Genomic DNA, 13,891 nt, shown 5'->3' with positions numbered 1-13,891 from the left:
CTTCTACAAAAGGAAGATCAGGAATTAGAATTTTGGATAATTAAAAATGAATACAGAAATAAGAAAAGAAGACGTAAGAGAAAGTAAAAAGGAGTGGGAGGGTGGGAGTAAATGATAGAGAGGGAGGAAGAAGGCAGATAGGCAGGCAGGGAAGGAGGGAGAGAGAAAAAAAGGTAGAGAAGATATTTCACACTTTCCTAAATTCTATATACAATGGGATTTCTATGTTTCAAGTTCGGAAACACTAGAAAACCAAATATTTGGAAGCATTTTTCTGGATTTTTTTTTGAGACACCTTGGAATGGGACCTGGGCCTAAACACAAATATTTGTTTTTCATATATACTACACAAATATATTTCAAAGATAATTGCATGTATAGTCCAAATAATTGTGTGCATGAAACAAAGTGTCATGGTAAGGAGTTGTTCACTTTTGGCATTCTTATCTAGAAAGTTTCAGAAGTTCTACCATTTCAGGTTTTGGATTTTTGAATCAGTATTATTCAACTTGTATATGGCCTTATGGTTTTGAGGTAACTCCTTCTATATCAAATTTTTTGAGAGTTTTTATCATAAAATGATATTAATTATCATCAACTGCTTTTTGCATTTATTGAGATAACCATGATTTTTGTTATTTAATATAATGTATAATATAATATTATTTAATATAATGTATAATATTTAATATACATATAAAATATATTAATAATTTATTGATGTATTAAATTATATTAATAATTTAATATAATGTATAATGATTATTTATGGAACCATCCTTGAATCCCTGAAATGAATCATAGCTGAGCAAGGCTTATAATCCTTTAAATGTGCTGTTGAATCCATCTTGTATTGAGGTTTTTGCATCTCTATTCACCAGGAATATTCATCAAGTGTATTGGGTAGTTATTTTCTTTTTATTATTATTTGTTCTTTTTAGTTATACATGATGGTAAAGTATATTTTGACAAATCTGTACAAACAGTACAGATACAGATACTGCAGTATCTTTCTCTAGTTAGGATCCTAATTTTGTTACTGTACATGATGTAGAGATTCACTGTGGTGTATTCATATATGTACATAGGGAAATGATGTCAGATCAATTTTTTAATTTTAATACCTGTTTCATAAACAACTTCTCTATAAGAAAAAAATAAAGAAAAAAATGGTGAGTAATTCTGTAGTTTCTCAGAGCAGTTACTGACCAAATTACTGAGAAAATGGAAAGCAACAAGCAAAAAGGAGCAGATGCATTTAGTATGAGGGGCTATCTATGTTATTTTGGGCTTAGAAGTCTTTCTGATCTCTGGGAATAGCCACTTGCCCAAGGTTTTCCAGAAAAAAATAACAACAATAACAAAAACTGGTTTCAACAAGAGTCTTGTGCTAGTTTTCCAGCAAGGATGTGGGCCAACAACACAAGCTGACCAATCAGAGCCCATTCTGGAAAATTCTGCAACCAGGATGGAGAATCTGCCATTTCACTGGAAAAGGGTTGTTGGTTTATGAGGCTCTGGAACTGTGCTAGTTGTGTTTTCTACCACATGAAGGAAACCTGTCTGCAGTAGGAAAGAATGAAGCCAAATATCAGAGAACGGTGCAGATAAGATTCCTCATAGGTCTAACTTTCATGTCATTTGATCCAGTTGTTTCTGACACCCACCTGCAATGCTGCCCTTCTCATAACTGCTTTGTTCCATAAAATAATACATTCCCTTTTTCCTAAAGCTATACTAAATTTTTGACGCTAACAATCTGATGGGTTGTGATTAATATTCTCAGTGAAAGTAGAGGGAAAGATAACAAGAGGCGGCATTAAGATCAGAGATGACAAACGACAATGGGGAAAGAGCTAATAGAAAAGGAGGATGGATGTTCCAGGAAGGAAGAGAGGAGTGAAAACAAAGATATGCAAAAATTTCCCTAAGCCATTGATAGATGGGATAATTATAGAAAGGAAAGAACTATATATTCAATGTATTTAATGATTTCTCATTTTGCATGTTTAGCAGATCTATTTACTCATCCATTTATTGACTTAACAGGCCTACAGAGAAACTGCTGTGTTCTTTATATGAGGAAAATACAGCCTCTGACCTAGAAGTATTCACAATGTGTGTATATATGTTTAGGCATAGAGTGGCAAAGCATGGACATTAGTGCTTCTCATTGATTTCCACTGAAGTTATGAAAACAAGACTTCTGTGATATGGAGTAGGAGAATGTTGGGTATAAGAACTTTGGGTCAAATTTATTACTTATTGCTTATATGATCACAGGAAATTATTGAATCAGTCTGTGCCCCAGTTTCTTCATTTGTTAAGTGGGTAAAATAAACAATATTTATATCATGTAATTATTGTGAGGAATAAGATATGGCATGTCAAAAGCTTGTGTGGCCACTGGAACATGTTAATTGTTCAATGAAAATTAACTATGATTATTATCACAGACACTGTTCCTCTTAAATTCTTGACCTGCCCCAGCACTGTTACTGGGCATTTTGCTTATTTTATGCCATTGATCATCATAACGACTTTGAGAACTAAGTAATCAGTATTTTAAGTTTATAGATGAGGGTCAGAGAGAATATATACCTTGCTTAGAGTCACACAGCTAGTAACCACCAGAGTGAAAATCAGAACCTGATTCTGAATGATTCTAGAGGGTCTCCCTTTTCTCATAAATCAAATTACCTCTGCATCCAATTTGTATTCTGTGCATTTGAAGCAACAAGTAACTGTATTCCATAGGAAACACCACGTCACTACCATCTGTTTATCTATCTGTTTATCTATCAGAATTGGTTCATACCCTGTCTTTTTAGCTCTCTGAAAAATCCATAAACTATCTCGTCTTAGACCAACAATTTTTTTTCCCTTGCACAAGAGTGAAGGTTTCTGTGAGCTGAAGTATATTAATTTGCTCTTTCCTGGTAAAATAAGGAAAATCCAGAGTGGGCCAGTGATTCATTTCCCATAGATCATAGGATCAGCATAACTGATGAAGTACACAATCAGCATAACTGATTGTTACAGTTGGGACAAATTAACTAATAGGCATCTTCCTGTTTTCTTTCCCATAAATTAAAAAAAAAACTTAATTAATTAAATGTCCTGGGACACTGTGTTTGGAAATGTCAGGTATGAGCATCATTGATTTTCTGGAAAACTATAAGGAAATTTCAATAAACCTGTGGGACAGCCAAAATAATTAGACACAAATTCTGTCTTTAATGGCCTTCATCTCTTAGGTGTGGACAATACCTATGGCTTTTCATAGGGCACATCAAGCTTTCTAAATAAGCCATAAAACTACATATCCAATATTTTTCAGTTCTGCCAACTCATAGAGTGTCTACTTATCTGCAGTTGATAGTGTTTGGAGAGTAGATGACATTACGTTACATTCTGGTATCCTAGTAACATAGTCTTCAGGATATGATCATGAAATTCTCCATAAAAACGTCACAATAAAGCCTAGACGATAAGAAGTACTTAATGGATGCTCTCAGAAATAAATGGATAAATGAACAAATGAATTCATGTATATAAAAAATGTTTAAATTTTTGGGTAGGACACAAACTGTTCATTAGTATTCAATTGCTGCATAACAAATTATCACCCATGTGAAGACTAAATGTAACATTCCACGTGCTGACTAGCAGCAGTAGAGTCAAGTCCAGTATGGCTGGGTTCTCTGCTAAGGAAATCCCAATGCTGAATTCCAAGCATGCAGGCTGTTATTTTCTGTATGCTGTTTGGGGAGAACTACTTACAAAAGCATTCCCCTTGGTAGATTTCAGTTCCTTAAGGCTGTATTACTGAGTTGCCTCTTTCCTTGCTGACTTGCAGCCAGGGGCTCCTCTCAGATTCTAGAAGGCATACATTCCTTGCTATAGACCCCCTTCATGGTGAGGCTAGAAATGGTGATTCAGATTACTCTTCTTCCCATTTCTTTCTTCTTCTTCTGCAATCAGAGGAAATTCTCAACTTTGATGAGACACATGTGGTTAGGCCAGGCACACTCAGATAAAAATCCCTATCTTAAGGTCAACTACCCTACATGACATTTTCTAATCAGAGAGTTATTTATGGAATTCAGATTCCCAGAGGCTAAGTAGGGGAATGTACACTAAGTAATGGGATGGGAACCATCCCTGAATTCTCTCTATCACCCCACAGAAGCCTCATTACAATGGACTCGCAAACACTAACTTCTCTGATGTCACCATTTGATAATTCCAGGCATACTTGGAAGACAATAGGGTTCAAACCCAAGAGATCAGTTTGTTTTCCCTTTATGGTTTTTGAAATATATTTTCTGACCTTGCATCTATGTACTTCTGAAATAGCTTCTCTAGCAAATAGAAAAATCTTATTACCTCCTTTCATTAAATAAGTTAAATGTAGACAAAACTGGACAATATCCTTTTAGGAAAAACCCTTTGATACTTGAGACATTTTCAGCTTGTAGCACTGAAATTGAATTTTTATACTCATTGTAAAGGTTGGCAATGGGGGATGTTATTACACAACACACACTCAGAAAGGGCCAGAGGGCTTCTCCTCATAGCTTCCCTGTGAGAGTGAGACTGGTCATCTCATGGCTTAGAGAAACGGAAAACACAGAACTGTTGCTTATTGGAGAATTTTCCACCACATAAAGCACAGATGTTATTATAATAGCTATTTATTGAAGGAGCCCAGAATTCAGATAGTCAACAGATAATGGAAGTTGGTTATTACATCTGTTAGTATTTGCAGTACCTGTTTTGTGTACTTTAATACACTTAAAACCATATTTGGGTCCCTGAACTTATGTGACATTTATTTACTCTACAACTTAAAATCTTCAACACAGAAGTGATTATTTTAGTTGATGGAAGTGGTAAAACAAAGTAATAAAAATGCCTTTCTGCTTTTATGCTCAAATATAGACAGATGAACTTTAAAAGGTATTATTGTTAATGCAGGATGAGGGGTTAGGCAAGGTCAGTCTCCTGAATGTTCCCAGTACCCAATATTCAGCCCAACCTGAATATTAAACACACCACTCAGTTTAATCCTCCAGTGTAAACCTGTAAAATATTAGTACCCAAAACATGAAGTTTAAAAACTAGTACTAATCCCTTCTAGCTGGGTGGCTTTAGACAAATGATAGGCTACTCCAAGATAAAGAATTTTGGGGAATCAAAGAAAATATCAAATTAATAAACAGACATCAAAATTAGATTTTTACTCATTTGAATAAGAAAATATGTTAATAGTAAACTGATAAAATTTATTTTTAGAGAAATAATGCAAGATCAAAGAAGAAAAATACCTCATACATATTCCTAGCCCTTATTTTAAGCTCTTTACATATATTTGCTCATTTAATTCTTGCTCAGTAGTTGATGTTGGTGCTATTGTTATGCCAACATTATAGATTTTAATAATGTATGTGTATGATGATAATTCAAAGTTTTATTCGTAGAAATATGCACACTGTTATGGCTTGGTGTGCGGTGTCTCTCAAAATATTGTGTATGACTCTGCAAGAAGGTTTAGAAGAGAAATGATCAGGCTACGAGAACCTTAATCCAATCAGTGAATCGATTCCCCTGATAGAATTAACTGGGTGGTGGCTGAAGGCAGGTATGATGTAGCTAGAAGAAGTGGAAATTAGGGTGTGGCTTTGGGGTATATAATTTGTATCTGGCAAGTGGAGTCTCTCTCTCTCTCTCTGCTTCTGATCATCCTGTGAGCTGCTTCCTTCTGCCACACTCTTCCAACACGATGTTCTGTTTCACCTGGAGCCCCAGGGAATGGAGCAGGCTGTCTTATGGATTGAGACCTCTGAAACTGTGAGCCCCTAAAATAAACTTTTCCTCTTCTAAAAATTTCTCACATCAGATTTTTCAGTCACAGCAATGAAAAAGTGGACTAAAACACATACACACTTATATATATGCACATCATTTATTTAGAGAACATTAATTAAAAGGCTGATACAATTTTCTTTTATAATGTTGGGATCTGGGTTGTTTCTGAATCATATGGTGAAAAATGAAAAAAATAACTTCACCAGTACAAGTAAGAAACCATGAAAAAGAGCTGATGTTTATTGGATACTTGAAATAGACAAGCACTCTAAGGGCTTTCTTAATGTCATATCCTTTAACTTTTTATAGCAGTATTGTTTTGATTTTACCCACAGATCCTCAAAGTTATAGAAGAGGCTATTATAGAGATGGTAAGCAATGATGTAACAATGAATTTGAAGACTTATGAAACTGATGTGCTGTGTTGAGTACAATTCAAAAGACAGAATAGAGATGAATCTTTAAAGGGACTTCAAATTATAGATACTGACTTGAGTCACTTTGTCAGGAATACAAAAGCTGTGACACAGGGAAAGGCTACATTACTGAAAATAAAATGGGAAATGAGTAAACAACTTCCAAAAAATACAATGTAAACTAGGATATAGTTGTTAAGATTGTTGAATTCAAATTGCTACATTATTTAATGCTAAGTGCTTCAAACATAGTTTGAAAGTTCTGTACCCACTCATTTTCACTGTCACAGCATGAGTAGTTATTGATGCCTGTTTTCAGAGAAGAGACAGTATAGTCCTTTGCCCACAGTCACATAACTAAGATCTTGCTTCTAGTCTATCTTCCCCAAACAATATGCCCCTTGTTTTGATGATTCAATGATGAACACCAAAATAATTCAGTGTCACCATCTTTTCGACACAAACATAAGAAATGTCTCTTCCATTTTTATGCTCTTGCACAGATCATAACAGTCAACTGGTTAAGTTAAAGTTCATCCTGGTCACCTTTAAGCTGAAAATTGCTGCCAAGGTCCCTTCTACCCGCTCAAATACAAAATGGGAACTTTTATGTAGTTACAACCAAATTTCTGCCTTTCCAAGAAACCCTGTTAACCAAACCAGTCTTAAGTCTTCTACAGAATTGCTAACACTTTTTTCCCCAGTTTATTAAAGAACATTTTAAGAAAATAAAAACCAGCTACCCTAAGAGACTAGATGCCTACTAAGAAAATGTGCAGCCCAGTACTGTTTGTTAGATCATATCATGCAAAATTTTGCTCTGAATGACTAAAGCACATAGTCCCAACTTATTTAACAATACAACATGAATACATGCACAACTTAGCCAATTTTAGCAAGGCAAATACTCATAAAACCCATGCAAAGATCAAGAAATATAATTCTACCAGAATCCAGAAGTTGTTCTTTATGAAATATCTTTCTATCCATCTTGGAGTTATTCAGTGTGATAGCTTCAAGGTGATCATTTCTAACTTTGATTTATAATTCAATATCCAACCTGTGCATCCCTAGGCAATATAGTTTACTATTGCCTGTGTTTATTTCTAAGTAGAGTTATACAATAATAACTTATATAATAATGTATAACATTATCAAGTTTATTGATATATGATTGATACTTGATAAACACATCCTTACAGTTTTGGAGGTTGACACATAAATATATCCACCCATGAAATTACCAACAAAATGAAAACAGTTAAAATCTTCCTTATGCTTTTAACCTTTCTCTGGCCCCTCCTTGCTAATCCTATCTTCAGCCACCACTGATTTGAGATTCTCTCAGTATGGACTAATTTGCATTTTATAAAATTTTATAAAATTAGAAACAGGATTTTTTAGTCAGACTAATTATTTTAAATGCACACATGTCATTTGCATGTATCATTAGTTTATTTCTTTGCAGTGCTGAGTACCATTCCTTTGTATGCATATCCTATAACCTGTTTTCCATTAATTGCTAGTAAACATTTGAAAACTTTGTACAGACATCTGCTATCTTTTTATTTGAGTAAATGTGTACAAGTTCAATGCTGTAACATAGGGTTATTATATGTTTAACTTTTTAAGATATTATCAAACTATATTGTGAAGTGATTTTACTATTTTTAATTTTCATAGAAATACATAAGAATTTTAGGTGCTCCCCATCTTCACCAATAGTTTATTATTGAGGTCAAAGTGGGTGAAGCTATAGTGTATTATATTATTGGGCATGTGAATATTTAAGATTATCATGTGTTCTTGATCAAGAATTGATCAAAAGTTCAGCCCTTTGTCATTATAAAAGGGCTACTTTCATTATACAAAGTGTCATTTGTTTTGGGATCTACTCTATCTAACGTTAGCTACTTCAAATTCCTTTGACCATTGTTATATTTATAATTTTTCTATCCTTTTACTTTGGATATATTTGTGTCTCTATGTATAAAGTAGACTGGTAGGATGTAGTTTGTTGCTTTTTTATTGATCTGTCAATCTTTGCCTTTTAATTGTGGTGTTTATATGATTGGCATATGAGATGATTACTGATAATTTGGGTTGGTTGTAAATATATCAAGTATTTTTTTCCTACCATTTGCTCTTCTTCCTCTCTTTTTCTTAATTTTTATTAATTTACTAATCTTTATTGCTGAATTCTATCTAATTGTAAGGCCTATAGTTGTATAAGAGTTATCCTGAAAGAACCGATAGCATGTTTACAGATATATATATTCATATATAGAAAAAATATTTTAAAGGAATTGACAAACAAAACTGAACCTTAGTAAGTTCATTATTAGCAAGGTAGGCTGGCAGACTGGAGACCCAGAGAACACTCTGGAGTTCAAGATCCAAAGGGTGTTTGCTGACAGAAAGTCCTCTCTCTTTGGGGAAGTCAATGTTTTTCATAAAGCCTTGAATTGATTGAATGATGTCCTCTCTCATTATGGAAAACAGTCAACTTTACTAAATATCTAATGATTTAAAATTTGACCCAATTCAAAAAATACCTTCACATAAACAGATATAATACTGTTTGATCAAATATCAGGTCCTAATAACTCACCAACTTGACACTGAAGATCAACTATCATGTTAAAGCTTTTTCAGGTTATTTTAGTGGATAATTTAGTTTATAGAAAATACCATTAATTTGTTATTCTCTATCATCAAGTGATATGATATATTTTCACATACATAAATAAAACACCTTATAGTTTTTATATAGTGAGTTATTCTTTTTAAAAACTAAATAAAAAGTGTTTTATGTACCTATGTAGATACCATTCTCTTTGGTCTTCATTATTTCTCTATACCCAGGTTTCTGTGGGCTCATTTTTCTTGTGAATAACTTATTTTAATATTACTTATAGTACAGGTATATCTTTCAGCTTTTGATATATAAAATATGTTTATTTTGCCTTTGAGTTTTATATATATTTTCACTGGATGAAGGATTCTAGTGTGATTTTTTTCTTCCAATATTTTAAGGATTTTGTTATATTGTCTTCTAACTTGAATTGCTTATTATAAAAAAATCTGCTGTAATTCTTATATTTGTCACTCTGAACATAATGTGTCTCTTTTATCTGGCCCCAGAATCTACTTTAAGAGTATCTTCTAGCCGAAGACAAACTCAGCAAATCCTGATGTTTCCTTATTGTCTCCAAATTATGCTTGCAAAACAGACCGTCTTTCTTTGACTGATATCTCTCTCCTCCTCCTCCTCCTCCTCTTCATCCTCCTCCTCCACCACTAACTTCTCCTCCTCCTCTTCCTCCTCCTCCTCCTTCTCCACCTCCTACTCCTCTTCCTCCTTCTTCTACCCCCTTCTTCTTTCTTAGACAACTAAAATAAATGTCATTTTCAATATTAACCAATTTGTCACAATCCCTAGGTTCACTGGACACATTGTCTACCCTCCAAGTTACAGCAGATAATTGTTTTTCCAATTTTTTTTAGTCATTGTAACAATTTATTAATTTTTTTCAACTTCTGTTAAGAATTTATTGAGCATTTTCCCAAACTTGATTGTTTCTTTGCTGTTGTTACAGTTTCTACCTGCCTCATAATTCAAAAGCAAATGTTACATATATTAACTTTTGTTACAATAGCACCTACTTCTAGTTACAAATGTCTATAAAAGTTAACTTTTGCTGTGTAACGAACTCTCCCAATATTTAGTGCTAAATATGATTTCATGAAATCACCTACATATTTCCACTCTTGACAGCTCAGCCCTATCATGTATGGTCCTTGTTTTCCTTCAGTATTCTCTATGAGATGCTGAAGTCCTTCATGTTGTACTGTGCCAGGACTGACACCATTATCTATATTCTTACCACTGAATCTGTCTCAGAGAACCTGGTTCCTGTGTGTTCTCTGTTCATCCTCCACAACACACTACAATGATGATCTAGACAACATCCAGCTTCTTTGGGAAGAATAGTTGCTGATTGGGATCTGAGGTAGCCCCCACGAAACAGAAGAAAAGCAAACATTATATGTCCTGGAAAATATGTTCAACATTTTTTCTGAGGTATTCAGAGTTCTGTATTTCAGATGACATTCTCACGACTATATGAATTATATACCTTTATGTCTTTATATGCACATCGGTTCCTTTTTTTTTTTTTTTAGTTGACCACTGTGAATGACTTTTATTTTATTTTATTTTTCACATCGGTTCCTTGATCACTTGTAGTTTATGATTCCTTCATTAATAATTAAAAACATTTTCTAATTTGTTACTTGTTAGGCTCTATGCTAGATTCAGGAATATAATAATGACATTACATGAAAAAAGTTTCTTTCCCCACAGAGTTTATTAACATAAACAAATAAATTATTGCAATAGCAAGTGAAAAATGTTTAATGGAAATATAAACCACTTTGGGAGAATTGTATAGTAAAGCTATTTTAAATATAGGGAAAATAACTATTATTTAATGAATGCCCCAAGATGATATCCCCAGATAGTTAATCTTTCATAAGTAAGAAAATATAATTGGGTATGCAGAGTTATCTCATTAAAAAATACACAGTTACTTTTAAAAGAAAACAAATAATTCCATGTGAGAATTTCCATTAAAAACAAATTATGCTGGGAACAAAAGTAAATTATTTTTTAGCATTTAGGTTACTGTAAATATAAAAGTAGCCATAGCTAACATTTATAAAACTACTAATCACCTAAATGCTCAATAATCAATAAAGTATGTTTAGTATTATGAACAGTGATTTTTGATTCAACAGTAATTACAAATTGGGTAGTAAATTAATCGCTACCTAATAGTCTTACACTAAAAGTTAAAGATGTTCCTGTACATATAGATACATACTTATCTAACTTCATTCCACAAAGATTTCTCATTGAGCACTGCTTTAATAGTGCTGCCAAATAAAATCCATAGAAGATGAGCAGGAGAAAACCTATAAAAAGAAAATTAAAATGCAGGCAAAAAAGAAAATCTTTAAAAAACATTATAAATATAATATAGCATTTAATACTCTTTTATAGCATTCTCAGCAATTCAAAAGTGCTCAAATAAACTCTTTTTATCTGAATAAAAGTATCAAAAAATAAGCTACTGGTAGCAAATTGGTTGGGAGATAAAGGCATTTTAAATGAAATTTATAGATGTGAATCCCATTATTACATGAAATGTGAAAACTGCCTTTCCAGACATAAGAAAGACATGGAGAAAGATAGATATTACAGTTTGACCATTTTCAGCTGCAGGTATGTAAACTGCCTACCTGTACATTAACATTTTGACAACTGCACAATAAGTGGGTCTCTGGAAAAAGGTCCCTGAAACTCTGTAACTGTGAATGATTGCCCTTACAAACAACTTCCATGAATATAGCTTCTTAAGCCTGCAAAACAGGTATGGGTGGTAGATGGAGTATATTTTAATAAGCCAATGTTGATGAAAGAGATGCTGTGATAGTAAGGGAACTGTCCAAGGCCACATAATACATAAGTGGAAAATAAAGAACTGGTCTAGGGCTCCTAATTTCTAATTAAATAAGAGTTTCCTCTCCAACAAATGGCACCTCTTCTGGCAAACCAGGCACTGAAAAATGTCCTTGCAAGGAAAATACTTGAATTTCTGTTCAATGGCCAGACATTAGTAATACACAATATACCTTATAGATGAGCAAGAATTGGCCTTTTAAACTTTTGTAACATTCACAAGTGAACAGGATGGACACTTACCAAGATAAATTTGTTGATGGTGGTTATGATTTTCCTTATTTTGTGAAAAAGTTTTCTTCTGTTTCTAACCACAAAACTAATTTATACATTATTGAAATACAATTCAAAGTTGCTAATTCTACTCTATGCTTTATTGTTATTTTGTTTGTAAAAAACAGCCAAAGTCTGGACTTTTTTAACAAATGCTTCTGAAATTCACAATAAATAAATGTAAAGTATCCCACTTGTGCTCTGAAATAGGCTAAAATCTGCTTATGACTAGGATATCTTAAGAAATGTACATGTTATCAAATAAACGTATTGTGATCTGACTACACAGGTCAGCCTAGATAACTGGTCTTGAGCAGTGTTCTTTTCTCCATTGGGAACTAGTACAACTTCCTAAGCGGTTTCTACATAGGACTGAGAAGTAAGTGGATCGCAAATCTGTTCCCAGGATTGGCAACAGTGATCAAAGAAACACACAGAACAGAAAAGAAGGAAGGAGAGAAGGGAGGAAGGGAAGGGTGGCAGAGACAGTGGGAGGGTTAGGTATTGTTCCACAGAGGAAGCAGAGTGTCTTTACACCATTAAGAATTGGTCACCTACCTCTCTGGCCTCATGGACTCCACTTGCTTGGCCCATCTCGACTTACTCCTACTTCTCCCCTATCCTGATTCTCTCTTGATATGGGATCTTTGTTAACCCTGCCTTCCAGGCCAGAAACAAATGATAGGAGAGTAGTCTAACCCTGTTTGCTCTCTGCCAAAATATGTTTCTTCCTCATGATACATATTCCCAGATTATGGGGAAAGAGCAGAAGAGAAACTACAGAAAATGCTATTGAGCTTTGCACTTGGTAATTTCCTACCCAGGAATGCCATGCACACCTCAAAATCTAACCACTTCCCAACAAACCTGGAGCACTTTCTCCCCTGTGCATCCTTCCCAGCCTCCCACATCTTCATCACCTCTCCCCAGTAAGATGACAGTGTTCCTTCCATGAGACCACCCCACACTGCTTCCTAAGGGTGAAGTGTCCATCCTTCCTCTCCACTGAACTGTGAACACACTGAAAACAAAGATTATGCATTTTTATATCCCTAGTGCCCAGCTTACAAACCTCATATTCAATAACTTTTAGGAATTGCATGATTGTTTGTGCAATGAAAGAATTCAAGAAAGAAGTGGGGGGGGTGGCAGAGAATGAGGGAGAGAAGGAGGGAAGAAAAGGAAGGAGGATATTTTTCCTTTAAAGTGCTTCTATGGTGAGAGTATCAATCTTGTAGAATGATTATCCTCATTTGGATATTTAAGTAGTCTACTAACCATGGACATAAAAAATATTACTCCCACTCTGATACAGTTGTCTGAGGGAGAAAGAAAGAGTAGTTTAACCTGATAGTGCATTTCTTCATTAATTTTTTTTTCTGGATCATAGATCTTTTTTTATTAAATTACTTATTTATTCTAATGTGTTATACATGATGGCAGAATGCAATTCATTCCATATTACACATATACAGCACAATTTTTCCAGTCACTGATTGTACGCAAGTATTTGCACACCATTCCTGTCATCATACATGTACTTAGGGTAATGATGTCAACTCATTCCACCATCATTCCTACCTCCTTGCCCCCTCTCTTCCGCTCCCTCCCCTTTGCCTTATCTAAAGTTCCTCCATTCATCCCATGCCCCCACCCATGGCCATTATGAGTCAGCATCCTCATATCAAAGAAAACATTTGGCCTTTGGTTTTTTGGGATTGGCTTGCTTCACTTAGCTTTATATTCTCCAACTTTATCCATTTACCTGCAAATGCTATGATTTTATTCTCTTTTAATGCTGAGTAAT

General features: G+C 34.2%; 1 protein-coding gene across 12 annotated transcripts in view; it reads left to right on the top strand.

Moving 5' to 3' along the window:
- Positions 1-13,891, top strand: part of KCNIP4 (potassium voltage-gated channel interacting protein 4) — a 1,084,026-nt gene that overhangs the window by 1,017,702 nt on the left and 52,433 nt on the right. For 8 of the 12 annotated variants that reach the window (XM_081303516.1, XM_081303515.1, XM_081303514.1 and 5 more), the window contains one exon: positions 6,207-6,242. The exons of the other annotated variants lie outside the window; for them this stretch is intronic. In XM_081303516.1, coding sequence (XP_081159642.1) covers positions 6,207-6,242 — 36 coding nt within the window. The remainder of the gene's footprint in view (positions 1-6,206; positions 6,243-13,891) is intronic. 12 annotated transcript variants of the gene reach the window in all.

Source organism: Spermophilus citellus (assembly GCF_964194105.1).
Source record: "Spermophilus citellus genome assembly, chromosome: 8".
NCBI lineage: Eukaryota > Metazoa > Chordata > Mammalia > Rodentia > Sciuridae > Spermophilus > Spermophilus citellus.
The sequence above is the reverse complement of the archived record's forward strand: the minus strand, read 5'-3'. Positions and strand labels throughout refer to the sequence as shown.